Source organism: Monodelphis domestica, chromosome 4, assembly GCF_027887165.1.
Source record: "Monodelphis domestica isolate mMonDom1 chromosome 4, mMonDom1.pri, whole genome shotgun sequence".
Classification (NCBI taxonomy): domain Eukaryota; kingdom Metazoa; phylum Chordata; class Mammalia; order Didelphimorphia; family Didelphidae; genus Monodelphis; species Monodelphis domestica.
This window is the reverse complement of record NC_077230.1, coordinates 136,877,096-136,898,633: the sequence shown is the minus strand read 5'-3', so window position 1 is coordinate 136,898,633 and position 21,538 is coordinate 136,877,096. Positions and strand designations below refer to the sequence as shown.

General features: G+C 40.0%; 1 protein-coding gene and 1 long non-coding RNA gene across 4 annotated transcripts in view; one reads left to right on the top strand and one right to left on the bottom strand.

Annotated features, from left to right (window-relative positions):
- The window catches only part of SPOPL (speckle type BTB/POZ protein like), an 81,031-nt gene extending 78,721 nt beyond the window's left edge, over positions 1–2,310 (bottom strand). For 2 of the 3 annotated variants that reach the window (XR_008911176.1, XM_016433614.2), the window contains exon 1: positions 2,114–2,310. Coding sequence is in view for 1 of the 3 variants with exons in the window: in XM_016433614.2 (XP_016289100.2) it covers positions 2,114–2,164 (51 nt within the window). In the remaining 2 variants the exon portion in view is untranslated. The remainder of the gene's footprint in view (positions 1–2,113) is intronic. The other variant, XR_467421.3, reaches the window with a different exon arrangement.
- A 462-nt stretch (positions 2,311–2,772) lies between these two features.
- Positions 2,773–21,165, top strand: LOC130453689 (uncharacterized). The gene is made up of 4 exons (XR_008911178.1): positions 2,773–4,202; positions 15,460–15,696; positions 16,669–19,071; positions 19,485–21,165. It is a non-coding gene; the product is annotated as an uncharacterized LOC130453689 (long non-coding RNA).
- The last annotated feature ends 373 nt before the right edge of the window (positions 21,166–21,538 follow it).

The window sequence follows — 21,538 nt, the reverse complement described above, 5'->3', positions numbered from 1 at the left end:
TCCAGCAGTGGCCTTAAGAGTAAGGTGAAGTGAAGTACAGAAGGAAACATTCCAAGTTATCACTAACTCCTAAACTCTATCTACATAGAAGAAGACACATCTCTGGGCCAATTACTGGCTTAGAAATTCTGAATTGTGTAACAAATGGCAGTTGCCCCCCAAGAAGGGCTATTTCACTCAGGAACCTTTTCATATTCTTAAATCTCAAGGGCACAAGTTGGAAACTTCCTGGCCTGAAAAACACTTGGGGAAAAAAAAGTATAGTACAGTATAGATGATAACTAGTATAGTCAGTCCAGAGATCAATGTCTAAAGGAGTTAAGGAAGAGGTGAGAATTAAAGGCCAATTAGAATTTGAATAAGCAGAACAAAGGAAGAATGGCATTCCAGATAGGGGGGATAAGCAAGAGCAAACACATGGTAGTTAAGTTCCAGTAACAGAGTGGTAGTTAGAGGGTGTTTTGAATGTGGTAGTGGAAAATGAGTCTAGATGAATTAACCAAAAAACCATCAATCTACAGACACTGCCAGGAAGAATTTATCTTTTTAAAAATTGGAGGAATTTAAATTGTTCTAAAAGCCACTGTAACCAACCAAACCACATTCTCAATATACTAAGGTTCACTAGTGCAAACAAAATTATTATACACTTGACATATAAAGGGGAGATATGCAGTAAGGATTACTGGCCCTTTGCAGGGGAGTCACAAAAATCCCATGAACTGAAGCTCTCATTTTTCTCACCAAAAAATGTAACAATAAATAGTTGATTTTCAAAGTGAGTAAGTACTTCTGCATCAAGGCTCCATCTCTGAAGTCTGGTTCTTCCTAACTTTGATGCAGGGAACTAAAGCCTTCTATGTTCCATACCAGTGGAATTAGTGATATCAAATATGAATCATAACTTTGTCAAGAGTAGTGAAGAATGAAGAGAATGGGGACAAGGTCCCCATCTTGCTCTCTCCTTGAATTGATTAAATTATCGGATACTAAAACCTAATCCCAGGATGATGATAGTTTACAATACTGGCTTTCCCATGAGGGGGTGGGAGGAAGAGAGGGCAATCTTTCGAAGCAGCAACTTCTTATTACTTAAATCTGTAGTGCATAAAAGAGTAAATTCAGTTACTAAGAAGAAGTAGGTGATAAGAGTGGGCTAAAGATATGAAAAGCTAGGCCCTGGGGAAGAAGAGGGGGGGGGGAGGAGGGGAACGCAGGGAAGAGGAAAGAGAAGAGAACCTGGAGTCGATACAGAAAGATTGAATAAATGACTTGATCTATGAATTGAGAAACCTTAAAACTCCCAACAGTTCCGGCATTAATCGGGGTTCCATATTCCTATGAGGCCCAGTATTTAAGGTAGTAACTAGAGGGGGTGCAATATGGAAAAGATGTAAATGTGGAAGGGGAGGGGGGAGTGCTAGGTTACTAAAACCATTTTCTTAAATCCCATTCCCTTAGGTGAAGGAATCGGAACTGGAAGAACCTTAAGGTATGTCCCACCCCCACACCCAGGGGTTGGCTGAGGGAAGTTCGGTGTTTGGGGGTTTGGGCGGGGAGTGCTCAGGAACAGAAGAGGGGAGACGAAGAAACCAGAGGCCTTTTCCTTCCACCCACCCCTCACTATAATCAAGGCCCCTAGGCAGGGTTAGCTTAACTGGGGAGCGCCATGAATGAGAACAGAGAAAACCAAGATCTGGCCCAACCAACAGGCGACCAGGGTTGGCCTGAAACGGTAGAGGAAGGCTGTGCCTGTGTGTGTATGTGTTTGACGGGGCTATAGATAAATTTAATTGGGGGAGGTAGGGTGACTGGCCTGGGTAAACAAGGCTGGTTGTGTGTGGAAGGGGGTACTTGAATTGGTTCTTGGAAGAGGTAGTCAGGTCAGCATGGGAGGGGGTTAGGGGGCGGAGAAGGGTAGTCTGGGGCCCTGGACGCTGCCCCCTTCCCCCAAGAGGCTATCAGGAGCAGGGGAGAGAAAAGACAGGAGTTGGGGGGGAGGGGGGGTCTAGAAGCTGGGGCAGTGGGGTCTCGGTGAGGAGAGGCATCCAGGTGGCACTGGCTAGACGCTTGGGCCTCGTTGGAGCCTGGGGGGGTGGGGGGGCGGACCTACCGGGCTTGGCAGCGGGGGGTGGCAGGGCGTCCCGGCGGCGGCTCCTCTCATGCTGAGGCGGCGGTGGTGGCGGCAGAGGAGAAAGAGGCGGCGGCGGCGAAGATGGCCTGAGGAGCGGGAGGAGGCGGAGGCGGCGGCGGAGGTGACGGCGGCGAGTCCCGGCGGCGGCCGCCTCCGCCGTACTGCATCCCTCCTTCCCTCCCCACCCGTTCCCTCGTCCCCTCTCTCCGGCTTTCCAAACTTCTTCCCCGGGATAAACAAACCCGCCGCCAGGGGCGGCCGCCTCAGACTCTCCCCCCTCCCCCCCCACCCGCCCCCAGCTCCTCCTCACACAGGCTCCCCAACCCCGCGGCCGCCGCCACCGCCGCCGCTTCCGCTGCTGCTCGGGTTCGGGCTCGGGCTCCGACTCCGGCTCCGGCTCCCGGGCTCCTGCTCCCGGGCTCCGGCTTCCTAGTTGCGACGAAAGCCCCGGCCAGCTTCGGCGCATGCGCCGTGCTGCCGGCTCCGTGGGGTTCTCCCTCTAGTTCCCTCCCCTCTTACTCTGGCTCGCTGGGCGCTTCCGGGCGTGCGCAGGAATCCGTGTCTCCGGGTTTTGGAAGCTGCAGCGTTGGGAGTGGGGGGAGGGTAGCTGTGGCGAGGGGGGAAACGGAGGTCCTGGGGCGAGAAATTAGCCCCGCCTTCTCTAGTCGCTACCCCAGCTGCGCTAGGAAGTAGATGCGGAAAGGTCTGTTGTAGGGTTATAGAGCCTCATCCATTCCTTTCCTGAATCCATGCAGTCTAAAGATACAATGACACAATGATTCCTCTGGCCCAGGTTCCCAGCGACACATCTGTAAACATTTAATACGTTTGCTACGTGAGCTTTATTATGTTTTGTTTCTTTCCCTTGTTTACTATCTATCGCATGTTGGGTAGAGGTCCAGGCTAGCTACGGTGACAATAGCACCCAGAGGGCAGAAACTAGATTTGTGTGAGAATTTCTTGTCTTCGCATCTAGCAAAATCTAATTGTAGTCAAGGTATATTTCCCACCTACCCCTCCACCCGCTCCAGTAAATGAGCTCAACACTATGCCATGAGGCTCTTGAAACATAGATGTGAAAAGGACTTGAGAGATTCACTAGATAACCTAGATTCCAAAGGAAGCAAAGTCCCACAAGAATTTAAATGGCTTGGTTATGGAAGTAGTAACAGAAGCTGGTTTTGAACCCAGGTCAAAAACTCCAAAACTAGTGCTTTTTCCAGCAAGGGGGGGGAAAGGGTAAGAATGGGAGAAGGCAAGTTATATGTAATTCTGAGTTAAGAGAAAAATGTGGAATAATAATATACCTTAAAGTTATAAATGTTTGTTTGGCCAGAGCATTAGCAGTCCTGTACTACTAATCAAACTATCAATGTTTGAAGCCTTGTGATCCTCTGGATCCTTTCCTCCAGACTACCGTAATACAAGCACAGAATAATAAAAGCTGGGGCAGCTACTCTGTTTAGTGGATAGAGAGCCAGACCTGGAGACCAAAGATTTGGGATTCAAAAATGACCTCAGATACTTCCTACTTTTATCACTTAGCCTCAATTGCCTAGCCCTTACCACTCCTCTGCCTCAAAACCAATAGTTTCTGTCAGAAGGTAAAGGTTTTTTGTTTCTTTTAAGAATTATTAAAATTCCCATTTTCTGTTAAGTTTACTGTCAACAAAGCACATTCTTCACAACAATCTTGTGAATAGATAGGATCAATGTTTCTTCAAAGCTCCATGTTTTGATATGAATGTTTCCTCTGCCAATACAAATTAGGAATCCCTTTACAACTTAGAAGCCCCACTTATAGCATTGAAGTCTCTGAAAAAAAAAATGTAGTACCCTGTAGGCAACCTAATGATCAGCCTTCAGACAACAGATATACCATCTATTACTAGGCCCAAATTTGGAGCCATTCCAGCTTGGTATAATCTGCCAGAACTTGGATTCCACTTGTAGAGACTTCAAGAATCCAGAGACACCACCATGTCACAATGAGGCATCAGAATAGAATTTTTAAATGGAAGTACACAAGTATATATCAAGAGAGCATAGGATTTGGAGCCAGAGGACTGTAAGCTAAACCCCATTCCCTTATATTGCTACCTATAAAGTATTAAAATCACTATTCCTCAGTTTTCTCATCTATAAGATAAAAGGGTTGAACCAAAACATCTCCAAGGATCTCCAAGATTGCTTTCAGCTTTAGACCTATAGTGCTATGAAGTGACTTTTTCAGGCTTATAATCAAACTATTTTAAGTATATTGTAATTCTTTTCTGACTATAGTATTATAACATGTATTCTTATACTTATTTTGGAAATGAAAACAAACTTAAAGAGTGGTGACAGCCACAATTACACAAATTAGGAAATGTCATAATCAGGATTAGGTTAGAAGTCTTAAATTTCAAGTACACTGATAATACCATGCTGCCACTAGAAGATGATATAACCATAAGTTTTCACAAGAACCTTAAAATTAGAAGGATACTTGGAGGTCATTTAATGCAATTTATACTGAGTATATCCTCTACAAGATCTTTACAAATGATGATCCAGGCTGTACTTGAAGACTTGAGTGGGGGCAACTAAGTGGCTCAGTGGGTAAAGAGCCAGGCCTAGAGAAAAGCAGAATTTAAGTGACCATCTAAGGTCACACAGCTAGTAAGTGTCTGAAGTTAGATTTGAACTCACATCTTCTTGTCCAGTTCCTGTGCTCTAGCTGTTTCATCATCTAACAACTTCAGTCTTCTTCCTAAGATCCATAACTTGGAGCTGAACATAATTCTCCATTTGTGGAGTACCTAATCAAGGTAAAAGACAAGAACCATCATTCCCTTGTTTTGAACATTATGTCAACAAGCAATTATTAAGTGCTTAAGGCACTGTGCTATGTACTGGAGATACAAGAAAAGGTGAAAATAAAAATCCATAGTCCATCTTTCAAAGAATTAAATTTCAAAGTTTAATGGTGAAGCCTAAGATCCAATTAGTTTTATTTGGTGATCATATTATTCTGTTGATTCATATTGAACTATCAGTTTATTCAGAACCACAGTACTTTTTCAATGTACTATTTTCTAGCAAAGCCTCCCCTGCCATATTAATGAAGTTAAGATTTTTTAAACCAGTTGGAAGACTACACTTTTATGTGTTCAAATTTCATCTTTATTAGATTCAGACCAGTCTTGTAGCCCATCAAATTCTTTCAGAATCCTGGTTGTCATTCAGGGTATTAAATACCCCTCCTTTGTTTCTTCTGCAATTATACTTAATATGTTTTTATCCAAAACACTGACAAAAATGATAAACAACATAGTACCAAGGACAGTTCCCTGGGGGATTCCACTAGAGACCTCCTTCCCTCCCTCCAAATTAACTTCAATTCATTAATTGGCATTATTGCCCAAATCTTTCATGTGATCAGTCAGCCAAGTTCAATCTATTGGCTAATTCTGTTGATTTTATTTTGAAACATCTGTGGTATAGGTCCCCTTCTCTCCCTGACAGTGTCACCATCCTCGTACCCTTATTGAACTATTATAATAGCATGTTAGTTATTCTCCATACCTTAAATGTCTCCCCAACACAACCTTTCTTCAATTTAGCTATCAAATTAAACTTCCTAAATAGAGCACAGAATATGTATGTGTGAATATGTGAATTTGTGATGTGTAATACACAGCCTAGTAACACTGTCAAAAAAGAAGAGATTACTTTGATGTGACCTGTTCTTGATAGAAATTGAAGATATCATGGCTACTTATTAATCATCGTTTCCTTTTCTAATGGTTTATTAGCAATCCCTTTAAAATTATGTTATCCTTTGTAACATTCTGGGATTATTTACAGAAATCAAAATCAAATTTTTTGTTCTCTAGCAAGTTAGTAGATAATATCTTCTCTTTTTGAAAATTGAGGCCTTCTTTAGTCATAAAAGACTTCAGCAATGCTAAGTAATAACATATTTCAGTGCCCTGTAAGGCACCTCATGACTTCAACTCATCAAGGACAACCAAATGTTGTCCCATTATCTCTTTAATTATCTTATATTTCAACTCCATATTGACCATTTTTCACTATATGTTTAGCATTGCAGCAGTATTTCTATTTTGGCAGAGGAAACAAAAAAGAAATGAGTTTAATCATTGTCTTCTCTCGATCAACAGGGATCAAATGTGATAATGCATGTAAAACATTTTTAAAATCTTATCTTAAAAATGTTAGTTATGATTACCATAATCTCATATTATCTGAGCAATACCCCAATCTCTTCTTTGTACTTTTATTTTCCCCAATATAAATGACAAATAACAATGAAATTCCTGGCTGTTATCTCTTCCATTCTTCACTATCTTAGCTCATTCTGAGATTTATCATTCCTGATTCTTTAAATCCTGGATAGAACCACAATATTCTCATCATCTTTCATCACCAGCCCTTGTGTTCATTATTCCATAAGTCTTTTTAAAAATCAGTCTCTAATCTCCCTATGCATTCAGATTGGTTTCTTTAGACACCCCCTCTTGTCTTCTTTACTAGAATTCTTTCTATTCATGTCTTCAGGATTTCAGTTCTGAGAGCTTCCCATCCTTCTTAGGCTGAATTCCATGCAGGAATTTTAGAACACCAAGTTTCACCTATCCCTTCCTTAAACACTTTGAAATTTGTTTTCTCCACATCCCAGGATATATATTAGATTATGTCCCCATTTTCCTCAGCCTCCTAGTCACAAATTGTAGAATTCTCCCAATGGTCCTATAATTTCTATTTCATCATATTTCTTCAAGTGGTGCAATTCTTTATTTGTTATTATAGGATCTAGGATTTCAGCTCCCTCCATCACTTTCGCTTCCTAAAATTCTTAATTCTACTCTAATATCATGTCCTCTAACACAAATGAGAAAGTCCCCATACAAACCAAAATATTTTTAGAGGTACTTTCTATAAAAGCAAAGAATTAAAAATGAAGTAGACATAGTCAATCAGGTAGTAACCAATTTATGATGTATATATCTAAGGGAAAAATACTGTGTTATAAGAATTTTAAAATGTGATAAATACAGAGTATAGAAAAAATTTACAGAACTAATACATAAATGTAAACAGCTACAATTATGTAAATCAAAGGAGACACAAAGCAAAAGTGAAAACTTACAAATAAACATGGCTACAAAATAGAAACCATGGAAGATAACTCTACTCCATCACTTTACAGAGGTTGGGGTGTTCCAAGGATGTGCATTACACATATTTTCAACCTTTGTTTAAAAAATGCCCTTACCTTCTTTCTTGCAATCAATATTGTGTATTGGTTCCAAAGCAGAAGAGTGGTAAGGACTAGGCAGTGGGGGTTAAGTGACTTGCCCAGAGTCACAAAGCTAGGAAGTATCTCAGGCCAGATTTGAACTTAGGACCTCCCATCTCTAAGCATGGCTCTCAATCCACTGAGCTACATAGCTGCCCTCTCAAACTTTTCTGATGAACTGATAATTTGCTGATTTTTCCCATTGTTTTTATTTTTATCTCTAAGAAATCTCATTTATTATATAAATTACTCTCTGGGAAGTGGGGATAGTAAACATCTTCCCTTGGAGGGATACTGGAGAAAATTATGAAAATGTTAAAAATCAAAATATATCAATTAGAACTTAAATTGAATGGCTTCTCACTTAGCTTTTGATCTGTCCTTTGAATATTTTATATGGCAACAGTTCTATTAGTTTCCCTTTTTGGTGTTATTTTGTATTTTTCTGAGTTCCTTTGACACTGACCTGATAGTTGATCACAGTTGTTCAAAGACACACTTGAAGACTGTTTTTTTTTTTTTAAACCCTTACCTTCTATCGTGGAGTCAATACTATGTATTGGCTCCAAGGCAGAAGAGTCATAAGGGAAGGCAATGGGGGTCAAGTGACTTGCCCAGGGTCACACAGCTGGGAAGTATCTGGGGTCATATTTGAACCTAGGACCTCAGGTCTCTAGGCCTGGCTCTCAATCCACTGACATACCCAGCTGGCCCTGAAGACTGTTTTTTTTTAATGTTGATACCTTACCAAAAGTCTACTTTTTCATGAACTGCTGGGTCATCCTAGTAGCACTCACCTTTCTCTGGTGCTACCTTATTGGTGCTACTGAGATTTGCTTCTTTTGCTGCCTGTGGGACAACCTATGTCCTGATTCAGTGTCTTTTCCACTCTTTTTTTTTTAACTTAAAAATCATTGTATATATAGTCTACAATTTGATCAAATATTCGTTCTTATAAACTTTATACAGTATGTCTTAAAACAAATTCTTCACATTTTGTCTTGACTTTGTACTTACTGTGACAAGAAAATCATGAAATTTCCCAATGGTGAAATTTCCAACATTTATAAGTCTAAGAAATTTTAAGGTTTACATTACAGAATTTCAGGGAAATTGTTCTGTTTTTATAGCTTAACATGTACTAAAGGGATGGCAGGTAGTCACAGGCAGTCTCTATGGGATTCTAACATGACTTTTAATGAATTTTCTGATGTTGACCATCCCTTTGATGATGAAAGCAATGTATCTGTTGAAATAGCAGCTTCTCAGATACTCTGAGTTTATTTTTAAAAAAAAAGGAAGAAAAAAAGAAGTCAATCAATCAGGTAGTCCCCTCCCAATGTTGCAGTTCTCTGAACAGGAGCTTGGAAGTTCTAGGTCCCAGGCTACTCCCACATTGTAATAGCCCTATGATGAACATTTCCTATTTTTATCTGAAAATCATCCCTTAGGGGCCAACATGTAGGCTAAGTAAGAGTTTCTCAGAGAACTAGATGATGGTGTTTTCTTCAAAGAGCGATTTATCACTCTTCCCCCTCCCTTTAAATCCAAAAACTTATCAAAGTGTTTAGTACAGAGTAAACAATCAATTCCTATATTTTGGTTGAACTGAATAGTTCATAATGCAAAGCCAAACTAATTACCAAATTGATGATAAAGAAAATAAGCACTGGTTCTTAACCTTTTTTCTTTTTTTTTTCATGGACCTCTTTGGCAGTCTGATGAAACCTCAGAAAATATATTAAATGGGCAGTCGGACAGCACAGTATACAGAGCATCAGGCCTGGAGTCAGAAGGACCTGGGTCCAAATTTAACCTCAGACTTTTCCTAGCTGTGTGATCCCCAGCAAGTCACTTAACCACTATGGCCTAGCCTTTGTCACTCTTCTGTCTTAGAATGAACATTAAGACATAAAGTAAGAGTTTAAAAAAAAAAAAAGAATATGCTTAAATGCATAAAATAAAATATACAAAATTACAAAGTAAACATCCAAATAAACTTTAAAAAAAGTTTTTTTTTCAAAATTCACTGAACAGCAGGTTAAGAACTCATGTTTTAGAGATTAAGAAGTATAAAGTTTATAACAGTTGGTAGAGTAGTTAGAGAAGACTTCATTAAGGAGTAAGGATATAATTTAGGTTCTAATTTAATTCTGACAGGTTTAGAGGAGAGAAAACATTTCAGGAAATGGGAATATTTAAGTATAGGACCCACTGATTAGATTATTTTGATGGAGTAGGGACTGGCCCACAATACTCCTGAGTACTGTGAATCTTAAAATTTCTCAGACTTGTGAATGTTAAAAATTCTCAGACTCTACCTTAGAACATTTGGTTAAGACCATTCCCCATTTTAAACAATGAAGGTACTTGATCAGGAATGTGAGAACTCTAACATTACTCCACCCATACTTAAGCATGCTTTAGGGGAAGATGAAGTTGTGAACTCCTTACTGAACAATGAAAAGTACTTAGCCCATACTTGGAGTAAAGCTAAAACCCTTAAGCTGGGTCTATTTTTGGATCTAATGCAGAGGGGTGCTGGGTACCTGTGAAGGTCAAATTAATCACTAAAAGTTCAAGCAAGCTTAGCAAGAGGTGTGAGGTTTTGGTCTACACAGAAAAGGTGATAACAGGTGTGAATTACTCAAAAGTTTTAGTCTACTCAGGTGTGAATTAAGAATGGTCAGTCCTTTGGAAAATATCTGCTGTGATTGGTAAATGTGAAGGCTTGGGGGAGGTGACATGGGAGAAAATTCTCTTTAAAAGGAGGTCAGAAAGGCCTCTGAACTGATGGAGCTATGGAGATGAATTAGAGGCTGGTCTCTGTCTTAGTGGCTGAAAGGGAATTCAGCTTTGGTAGCTGAGTTGGAGCTTGGACTAGTTGGAGTAGCTGGGTCTCTCTGAACACTAAAATCTTGCTGAGGACAAATCTTGTGGTGAGTGGATTAAAGACTGACTAGTCTCTCTTAACATTCAGGCCTAGGCCCCTTTCCCATTATTTCCTCTTTCTCTCTCCCTTTCCTTAATTCCTTATATGTATTAATTAAAATCTCCATCAAAACCCAGCTGACTTGGGTATTTCATATTTGGGAATTTTTCCCGTGGCAACCACTTTATTTTTAATATAAAATCAAGACACAAAAAATTAACTTTACAGTTTTGGCAATTCAGTCTTGAAGCCATATTTTCGCGGTCACAGTTTAAGGCAATCACTCTTTTATCTGTAACAGTTTATGGCTGACCACGAAGTTGGTGAAAAAAAACCCTCAAAAATTTCTGTGAAATCTCTTTCCTTTCTCTCTTTATTACTTGCTCTATCAGTCAGTCTTTTAAAATGTTCTAACTTGGCTTCAAAAACACAGCTGCAAGAGCGGGTGAGTAAAAAACATTTTGATTCTCCTTAAATGAAATAGAACACAGCTGTTTTAAATCTTAGCAACAGGGCCCTAAGATCTGGGCTAGGAGAGTTGTTTCTAAATATCTTTTCCTTTAGGGAACAACTGCCTAAATTAGGATTAAGAAAAAACTGGGAAAGCTTTTGGCCTTGTCCTGCTTCCCACATGTTTACTTTAGATATATGGAGCTACAGCCAGTTCAGAACTTAGTTAACAAATGGCTTTTCAGTAAATACTTTATTCTTTTTTTAGTGCAAGCATTGGTCTGCAACTTACTTAACAGCTGGCTCATCACCTCCATGACCAAACTTGTAAATACAGAATACCTTATCTCTCTGAAAGGGCTCATCCCATGGAACTTATGGCAAGATCTAATCGACATACTATTTTCCCTTGAGTTTTTGATTGTTGTAACTGTAATATTGGATCTCCTTGAAGAACTCATTTCTCAGTCAAACCAACCAATTGCTCCCTCTAATATTCAACAAATTGTAGAATTAAATACTTGGCAGGAGCTTATAGAGTGACGTCATGGGGAGATCGTAACTTTTATGACAAACATTAAAAGAGAGTTAAGAACATTATCAGAATCTCTGTCCCACCCTGCTCTGGACACTAACCCTCCTAACCAACCCACCCCTCCTCCTGCCCCCTCGGCCTCAGGAAACCCTACTTCTAACCAACCCACTTCTCTCCCTGCCCATGCTTCCCATCCCGCACCCTCGACTCTGAGTTCACAACCTGCCCATCCTTCCAATCCCACACCCTCCAATCTAAGTTCTCACCCCACCCATGCTTCCTATCCTACCACCTCCACCCTGAGTTCACACCCCACCCATACTGACCATCTGAATGCCTCACACCCTACTCATTCCTCCAACCCTAACACCTCTGTATCCTTTCACACTTCTTCCTTTTCCCCTCCTTCCCACCCTGCCCAATTCAATTCCCTAATCTTCCCTACCTCTGATCTTTCTGGCACTATGGGACAACAACAAACCATCTCCCTCAATGTGCCCAACTCTTCTCTTTCTCATACCTACTCCATTGAGAATGGACCAAGAAGCCTGGAAACAGAAACAAGAATACCAAATAATTCAGATAGGTTATTTCCTTTAAGGGAAGTACCCACTTTTTATAAAGATGGGAATTTGGTATCTGTAAGATATCATACACCTTTTAGCCCTGAAGATTTAAATAAATTTAAGGAAGATCTTCCATCATTTGAGGGAGAACCAATATTAATTATAAAAAAAAATTAGAGAACATATTCAGAACTTTTGACCCCACTTGGATGGATGTTGAGAATTTGTTAGAGACATTTTTAACAAAAAGAGAAAAAAACAATATCGTCTCTCTGACTAATAAAAAAAGAGGTAGAAGAGGACATTATTGGCCAACTAAAGATCCACATTGGAACCCCAATGTTGAACTAGATCACACAAAACTAAACCAGGCCAGAGAAGCATTATTGACAGCCATGAGAGCTTACTCTGATAGACCTGAAAAATGGTCAAAATTTGAAAGAACCTGACAAGAAATTGATGAGACCCCGTCCCATTTTATGGACAGACTTATTGACATAGGGAATACATATATGGACCTTGATTTATCCAGAGAAAGGGACTTTAGGCAAATACATAGGCAATTCATTGAGAATTGTTGTTCAGTGGTGAAAGACTTCTTTAAAACTAGCTGTCCTAATTGGGACTCTATGGACCTCAAAGAATTGAGGAGAGTAACAACCTATGTTTATAAGGGTCATGTAAAAAGACCTGAGGGACACAATACGTTACTGGAAGACTTAAAGAAAGAAATTGAAATGTTAAAGAGACAATTGAAAAATAAGGGAGAGACTATAGCCCCTTTGTAGGAATTCACGGATAAATCAGTAACCTGCCACTTCTGTGAGAAGGGCCACAACATGGTAGACTGTAGAACTTTTCTCAAGATTATTGGAAGGAATACACAGCTTAATAACAACTTTAGAAATAATAACTATAGAAATGATGATAACAAGATGTGAAGTGATACCTCAGAGTTGTTTTGATTTGCTGATTATAAGAGATTTAGAACACTTTTTCATGTGATTATTAATAGTTTTGATTTCTTTAATTGAAAATTGCCTATTCATGTCCCTTGTCCATTTATCAATTGGGAGAATGGCTTGATTTTTTGTACAACTTTGTTTAGCTCCTTATAAATTTAAGTAGATCTTTGTCAGAGGTTTTTGTAATGAAGATTGTGTCCCAATTTGTTGCTTCCCTTCTAATTTTGGATGCATTAGTTTTGTTTGTACAAAAACCTTTTAATTTGATGTAATCAAAATTATTGATTTTACATTTTGTGATTTTTTTCTACCTCTTGCTTGGTTTTAAAGTCTTTCCTTTCCCAAAGATCTGACAAGTATACTATTCTGTGTTCGCCTAATTTGCTTAGAGTTTCCTTCTTTTTATTCAGGTCATTCACCCATTCTGAGTTTATCTTGGTGTAGGGTGTGAGATGTTGACCCAAACCTAATCTCTCCCATACTGTCTTCCAATTTTCCCCACAGTTTTTATCAAATAGTGGGTTTTGGTCCCCAAAACTGGGATCGTTGGGCTTATCATAGACTGTCTTGCTGAAGTCATTTACCCCAAGTCTATTTTACTGATCCTCCTTTCTGTCTCTTAGCCAGTACCAAATTATTTTGATAACCACTGCTTTATAGTATAGTTTGAGATCTGGGACTGTACATCCTCCCTTTTCATTTTTTTTCATGATTTCCCTGGATATCCTTGATCTTTTGTTCTTCCAAATGAACTTTGTTATGGGTTTTTTTTTCTAATTCAGTAAAAAAGTTTTTTAGTAGGTCAATGGGTATGGCACTAAATAAGTAAATTAATTTGGATAGGATTATCATTTTTATTATGTTAGCTCATCCCATCCATGAGCAATTAATGTTTTTCCAAATGTTTAGATGTAGTTTTAATTGTGTGGAGAGTGTTTTGTAGTTGTGTTCATATAGTTCCTGTTTTTGTCTTGGTAGATAAATTCCTAAGTATTTTATTTTGTCCAGGGTAATTTTAAATGGAATTCCTCTTTCTAATTCTTGCTACTGAAATGGGTTGGAGAAATATAGGAATGCTGATGACTTGTGTGGGTTTATTTTGTATCCTGAGACTTTGCTAAAGTTGTTGATTATTTTGACTAGCTTTTTGGTTGATTTTCTAGTATTCTAGAGTTCAAATTCACCCCTTCTTTACTCCCCATATTTGTCTGTGCTCTTGCTCCTCTCATTTTTTTTGGTTTTGGGGGGCTTCTGTCAGTCTCCCCTCTTGGAACTTTAACGGGAGATCTCTCTGTGTAGTCTCTGGTAGAGGTTTGTTGGGGTTTGAGCTTCCCTGTCCTCTGGAGGCTTTTGATTGGATTAAACTCCAGAAGTCAATGAGGGAGGGGTGTTGGAGCCTGAGCTTCCCTGAGCTCTAAAGAGTTTTGATGGGATTAAGTTCAGCTAGGTTGGGCTGGGTGTGCTCTGAGGCCAAAACCTCCTGGAAGGCTGGAACAATATGGAGGACCTCCATAGCTCTGACCAGGCTGCCAGCTCTATGCTCCCTCTTCAGTTCCTTCCCTGCCATCTGTGTTTGATGCTCTGAGCTTGGCACAGCCCTCTCCGCAAGGTACACCCTCCAGACCAACACCTTTGGCCGCCCAGAGGTTCCTGCTGCCACTGGAGGCATAGCGCTCTAGGTGGGGGAGGGGTCCTGGGACCTTCTTTCTGCCTTCCCCTTAAACCCTAGTGTTCTAGGATTCCGGCTTTTGGGGGGGGGGGCTACCTTTTGAATTGAGTCCCGCAGGAGGGTTCCTTGGCTCTGTCTTGTTGTTAGGTTTGATTTTCAGTCCCCTAGGAGCATTCAGTTTGTGATCGGTAAGGAAGGGTATTCAGAGGTCTGAACTTCTGCTCCTTCTAGGCCGCCATCTTGACTCTGCCTCATCACTTAATGTTTTTGACTCAATCTCCTCATCTGTAAAATGAGCTGGAAAAGAAAAAGCCAAACCATTCCAACAACTTTGTCAAGAAAAATCCCAAATGGGGTCACAGAGAGTCAGACATGACTGAAACAATTGAACCAATATCAGTGAGGGAATGTAGAGAAAGGGAGACACCTGGAAAAACTTCTTGAAAATGGGATGACAAGTTGAATCTAGAGAAATTTAGAGATGCCATGGGGCAAAAGTGAGAGAGCATTCTAAGTATGAGGAACTTACAGTGAATAGGTATAGACTTGGCATATAGTATGTAATGTTCAAGGAAGAGCAAGAAAGACATTGTTGCTGGATAATAGAGGGAACTCCTGGATAAGGAAACTTGCTTAACAAGGTCATCACTTTTCCCTGTGTAAGAATTTAAAATTTAAGTTTTATGCTAAATATGAAAGTTCTAAAGTAATGTTGTCATCACTGATTTAAAAAATCAACTCTTAAGTCATTAGTCTGTTAGCCACTCTTTTAATAAAGATATAGTAAAAGAGAGAAATGTAGGAAGGAAGTAGAAAGTATTGACTAGCTAGATACCCTATAATTTCTGTCCAAAGAAGTCCAGTTCATCACTTAGCTCTCAAGTCCTGATCTCCTTGTGGTAGTCTCTTAAGCCAGGTATCTTGGTCGTGTCTTCAGCAAGGGTTCCACCAGTGCAGCCTCCTCCAGGAAAGGAAGGCCTCTTCAGAACCAATCTCTCCAGAAACCAGGAAAAAAAGGCCGCCTACTCACCCAGTAAAAGAGTCTCCTCCTTCAGTCCAACTCACTGAAGTAAAATCTCCAAAGATGAACTCCAAAGGAGAAGTAGTTCAAATGAGAAGTCAGAAGAAGTTCCCTGGACTGTAAGTTCAGGACTTTTATAGTCCTTTTTTCACATCACTTCCTGTCCCTTCCCCACTTTACTAGAACTAATTGCAGTCTTTCAATTTGCCCAGCACTGCCCAGGGATGGGGCAGTGGCCTCTGGAGTTATTACCCACTTTAGCAAGTGACCTGCAAACTCTCTTACTTAGTGTCAAGTGGGAGTACTTTGAGTTCTTTATTTGTTTGGCTAAAAATAGGCAAGGGGAAAGTTAATCCTATCATCACACCTGCAACTTTAAAAATTGCCTGGATTGGTTGTGTTAAACTCTCATTGAAATGGAGGCTATATATAATTAGAATATAAAAATGTCTGGAGGGCACATATTGACTTAGTTTTAAATTTTAATGTTATCTGTGTTTTATTATATTTTTATTTACTTTGTTAACTATTTCCCAATTATATTTTAATCTGCTTTAGGCTACACTCAGAATGTTGTGAGCCATGCTCTGCATGTCTGCTACCTCAGCATAGATCACCTGAGACTATATGTGACTTGCATGGGTTCACAGAGCCAACAATTTAGAAGGGGAATTGAAAGGAAGGAAGGAAGGAAGGAAGGAAGGAAGCAAGCAAGCAAGCAAGCAAGCAAGCAAGCAAGGGATAGTTTCTGAAAAATCTAGGAAGATTTTTATGACCTGATGCAAAATGAAGTGAGCAGAAGCAAGAGAACATTTACACAGTAATAGCAATATTACAAAGTAAACACTCTGAAAAATTTAGTAACTCTGGTGAACAAATTAATTCACTATAGTTCCAAGGGCCTTATGAAAAAAATAATGCTATCTACCTCCAGTAAAAAATAATGAACTTTGTAGATTGAAGCATATTTTATTTTCTTTCTTTTTCTTGTTATCTTATTCTACCCCCACCCCCAATATGGTTAATGTAGAAATTTGTTTTGTATGACTTTATATTTATAATGGCTTTTCTTTTTCTTGCCTTTTCTATAGGTGGAGTGGGGGAGAGAATCTGGAACAGAAAATAAAGTAAAATTGATTTTTTTTTAAAAAGCAAGTTATGCAGAGCCAGAACTGGTTGAAATTCCAAACTTACAAATATGGATATTAAATGGTTTGATATCAAGTTGGAAGATTTGTAGGATTCTGTGCTATTTTACTAGTCACTACAGGCTGCTAGGTGGCTCAATGGGTAGAGGCCTGGGCATGGAGTCAGGAAGATCTAAGTTCAAATACATTCTCAGGCACTGTGTGACCCTGGGCAACCTTTGTCTGCCTCAATCTTCTCAGTTCTGTAAACCTTAAAATTTCTTAGGCTTGTGAATGTTGGAAATTTCCCCATTTCCAACATTAGGTAGGGAGGGTCCTTCTCCTCCCTACCTGAGATTACTTTAGGACAGAAACCTTTTGCTGAAAAATGGAGAGGGCTTTGACCTATGCTTAAGCATGGAGCGGGAGGTTCTTTGAGTCATGATTGATTTTAGAATTGATACAATGGAAATGCTTGGAGTGACAGAGCCAGGTCTTGGAGAATACAATTTCCACTGAGCTACCCAGCTGTCCCTTAAGATTAAAGGGAAGAAAAAGAAAAATTGCTGATTCCAATTTAACTTAAGGAGAAAAGAGAAGAGAGAAAAAGTTTTTTATACTCACGTGTTCTAGCAGCTGTGTCTTTAAGCCAAGTTTGTTGTTAAAAGGAACTAAGTGGTGAGATGGTAGAGTAAAAAGGCAAGGAATTTCAGAAGTTTATTGAGAGAATTCTTTAGAGTCCCTTCGTGGTCGCCACAAATGTGGGAAAGAAATCACTTAAAAGACTGATAAATATTAATTTAAGGTCGCCAAGGAATTCAGCTATGTAATTTCTAAATGAAAACTCAAGTCAGCAGTCAACTTTTTATGGAGTTTAATTACAAACAGGAGGAAGAAAGGTATGAGAGAGAGAGAGAGAGAGAGAGAGAGAGAGAGAGAGAGAGAGAGAGAGAGAAAGGGGAGAGAAGGGAATAGGGCTTAAATACCTCCTCTGTTTAGGTTGGGCCAAAAGGCCCAAGCCCTTAGATAGCTGAGGCAAAGAAAGGAGATCAGTCCCTATCACTCACGTGACCAAAATGGAGAAACAGTTTCAGGGGGCCTCCACCTCCAGCTTCCTTCAGAGCCAGCCTTCTCAGAGCACCACCTCTCAGAGGAAAACCTCTCCAACCACCTCTAGTCCTCAGACCCTGCTATCTTTAAGGAAACCATCCAGGTTCCCTCCCCTCAGTTCTCACATCTACCAATCACTGTCCATGTGTTCCCTGTGCCAATGGTGGCTCTACCTTAACCCAGGACCACCCAGAGGTCTGTGGCTTTGCACATGTCTGTTGAAGGTCATATTCTCAAATAATTAAATCTTGATCTATGCTGCAGCCCTTCCTAAATCCTGTTAGGACTGAGTAGGGTGGAAATTGTATTCTCCAAGACCTGGCTCTGTCACTCCAAGCATCTCCATTGTATCAATTCTAAAATCAATCATGACTCAAAGAACCTCCTGCTCCATGCTTAAGCATAGGTCAAAGCCCTTTCCATTGTTCAGCAAAAGGTTTATGTCCTAAAGTAATCTCAGGTAGGGAGGAGAAGGACCCTCCCTACCTAATGTTGGAAATCAGGTAAAGCCCCTGATGTTGTCCAGTCTACTTCCCTGCCTCCTGCATCCCAGTGTAGACTACATGACTCTGAGTTTGAACTCTATCACAGAAACAAGGACTGTGTAAGGGAAATCATTGGGTGAATTGAGTCACAAGTATAGACTAACAGCAGGAAAAATGTAGCAGTAGAGTCAAGAGGTCAAGAGACAGGGGGGAACAGGGTGGTCTTACCTGCAGTACCCACTGGACTGCCCTCCTGGGGGACACAGGCAAAATAGGAAGCCATAGTTGGCTCCCAAGACATGACATATGAGTTAGTGGATGGAGACAAGGTTTGATAAACTGAAGCAAGAGTGGATTTCTCTCTCTTTGCTTCTGGGTTTGGTGCTGACTGGACTTCCCGTGTAGTAGGGGGCCCTCATAGTATCCATAATAGTAGTAGTCTTTTGGTAACCGAGGATGACGATTGTCTTTGTGTGCTTTCATCTGTGATGTAGATGAGTGTGCACAAAGACACTTGTGCATGAAGGAGATTTAAGTGGAAAAGTCGATGCACAGAGACAATCCCACTCTCGACGTTGGAAGCCTGGGTCCAGTGGCACGAAAAGTTGTTACACCTGGAGACTTCCTCAGCTGCATTGGATGGCCATGTTGTCTTTTGTGCTCCAACACGCCCTAAGCACTCCACAGTGCTTTGCTGCATTGCCCTCTCAGCCGTTGAACCTTCTTATTGGTTTCTTCCATCTGTTCCGCCGAAGCAGTCTTCACATGCTAGGTGAGCAAAGCCCTGGTTCACCAGGGGTCTATGACCAGATGGCTACCCTCACAAGGTTTAGCCGGCCTGTCGAAGCCGTTGCCCGGGGTGTGGCCGCTGCCGCATGCTAGCAGCTACTGGGAGCCACAAGTAAGAGCTGGGTGTCAGGTGAGGGTCAGAGGCTGGAGAGCTGCCCTAGGAGGGCACGACAAGCCCTCCATACCAGAGATACTACCCCTCCCTGAGCACCCCATACACCCTAGTGGCCATAGCATAGCAAGTTAAATGGATCAGTAAGTAAACTCTATAGCTTTCTCCTATTTTTCCATCTTTTCTTCTGCTACTTTTGATTTAATAAAAATATTCATTTATGACCAGTCTCTTAATTTTAACTCATACAGGAGTACTTATTTGATGAATCTTCTTCCTCCTAGATTGTATCCAGTTTGAGATTGTTCTGATCTGGGCCTCCTTTACTCTGCATAGCCCTCTAGGATACTGAAACAAAATAAAACACTTTGAGATCATTCCATAGACAAGAAAAAAAGATTCCATTAACCAGAACTCAAGACTTGGCATTTAGGACACCTCCAGCTGATTCATCCGAGTGGAGATCCAGTTGCCTAAATTGCCTGAGTTGCCCACTGTTTTCTATCAGGTATCAGAGGACACCTGGAGCCCTCCTGGCAGCTTTGTAGTCAAGCTATCCGGAAGTGACATTAATAACATGAGTTTTTAGTACTTTGAGTCAACTAATTCAAAGATGGCTTCAGTATGTTTTTAGGAAAAACTAGCCAAATTTTCATGAAAGAGTCAGGATAGTACTCCTACCATTGACTTCAAGAACAAAGGGTTTCACATTCTTCTTGCCTGTGCAAGAATTGGTAACTACTCTTTTGTTTCCTTGTGTCATTCACATCTTTTTCTTTTTGCACATTTCAACTTCCTTTAAGCAAGTTTTAGAGTACACTATTTTGCATCTGGCTTTATTATGACTGAACTAGTGAATCTGATTCCAGAACCTCATTGTTTTTGATTCCTTCTTATTATTTAATGGTGTATGGAGTTGATGAAATTGTTTAAGACTCAGTTTTAAGAGTTATTAACCCAAAATATTGGGGAGGGGGGATGGCTTGATTGACAATGAATTTGGTTTGAGGTTTCATACTAAGATGTCAGTTTCCTAAAATGATATGTTTGCTTTCTTAATTTGCTTTTTATTTCAGAAACATGCTGATTAGAAAGCAGAATCTGTTTATATAGTAGACTTTTTGAAGCTCATGTTATTTTAAAAAATGTATTGCTAATGATCCAACCATTCTGGAGGGCAATTTGGAACTATGCCCAAAGGGCACTAAAAGCCTTTTGACCCAGCTATAACACTGTTGGGTTTATGCTCCAAAGAGATCATAAGGAAAAAGACTTGTACAAAAATATTTATAGCCATGTTCTTTGTGGTGGCAAAAAATTGGAAAATGAGGGGATGCCCTTCAATTGGGGAATGACTGAACAAACTGTGGTATATGTTGGTGATGGAATACTATTGTGCTCAAAGGAACAATAAAGTGGAGGAATTCCATGGGAACTGGAATGACCTCCAGGAATTGATGCCAGAGTGAAAGGAGCAGAACCAGGAGAACACTGTCCACAGAGACTGATACACTATGGTACAATCAAATGTAATGGACTTCTCCATTAGTGGCAATGCAGTGATTCAAACAACTTGGAGCAATCTACGAGAAAGAACACTATCCACATTCAGAGGAAAAACTGTGGGAGCAGAAACACTGAAGAAAACAACTGCTTGATTACATGGGTGGAGGGGGATATGACTGGGGATATAGACTCTAAATGATCATCCTAGTGCAAACATCAACAACATGGAAATAGGTTCTGATCAAGGACACATGTAATACCCAGTGGAATTGCACGTCAGCTACAGGAAGGGGTGGGGGGAGGGAAGGAAGGGAAAGAATATAATTCTTGTAACCAAGGAATAATGTTCTAAATTGACTAAATAAAATTTAAAAAAATGTATTGCTGATAACTCACATTTATATAATGTTTTAAGGTTTGTAAAACATTTTATGTAAATTATCTCATTTGATATTTATGACAATCCTGCAAAGTTTTTATGGTATATACTACTTTTATTATATTATTTTATATATTACTATACTGTTTTTATTATATACACTATTCATATTATATCAGTTTTATAGAAGAAGGAAATGAAACTCAGAAAAAGTTAACTGACTTACCCAAGATCACATAGCTAGGTGTCTGAGAGAGAATTAAATCCCCAATCCTTATGATGTAGGGGTTGAAATTAGGGTCTTGACAGAAGAATTAATGACTCAGGCAATCTCTGTTATGAGGGAATAAACTTTATTGAGAGAGGGAAGAAGGCAGTGGAATAGCTCTAGTGATGGAGTAGCCATGGTGATGGAAAGGCTTGGCTGTGGAGAGAACCTGAGATGCTTTTTAT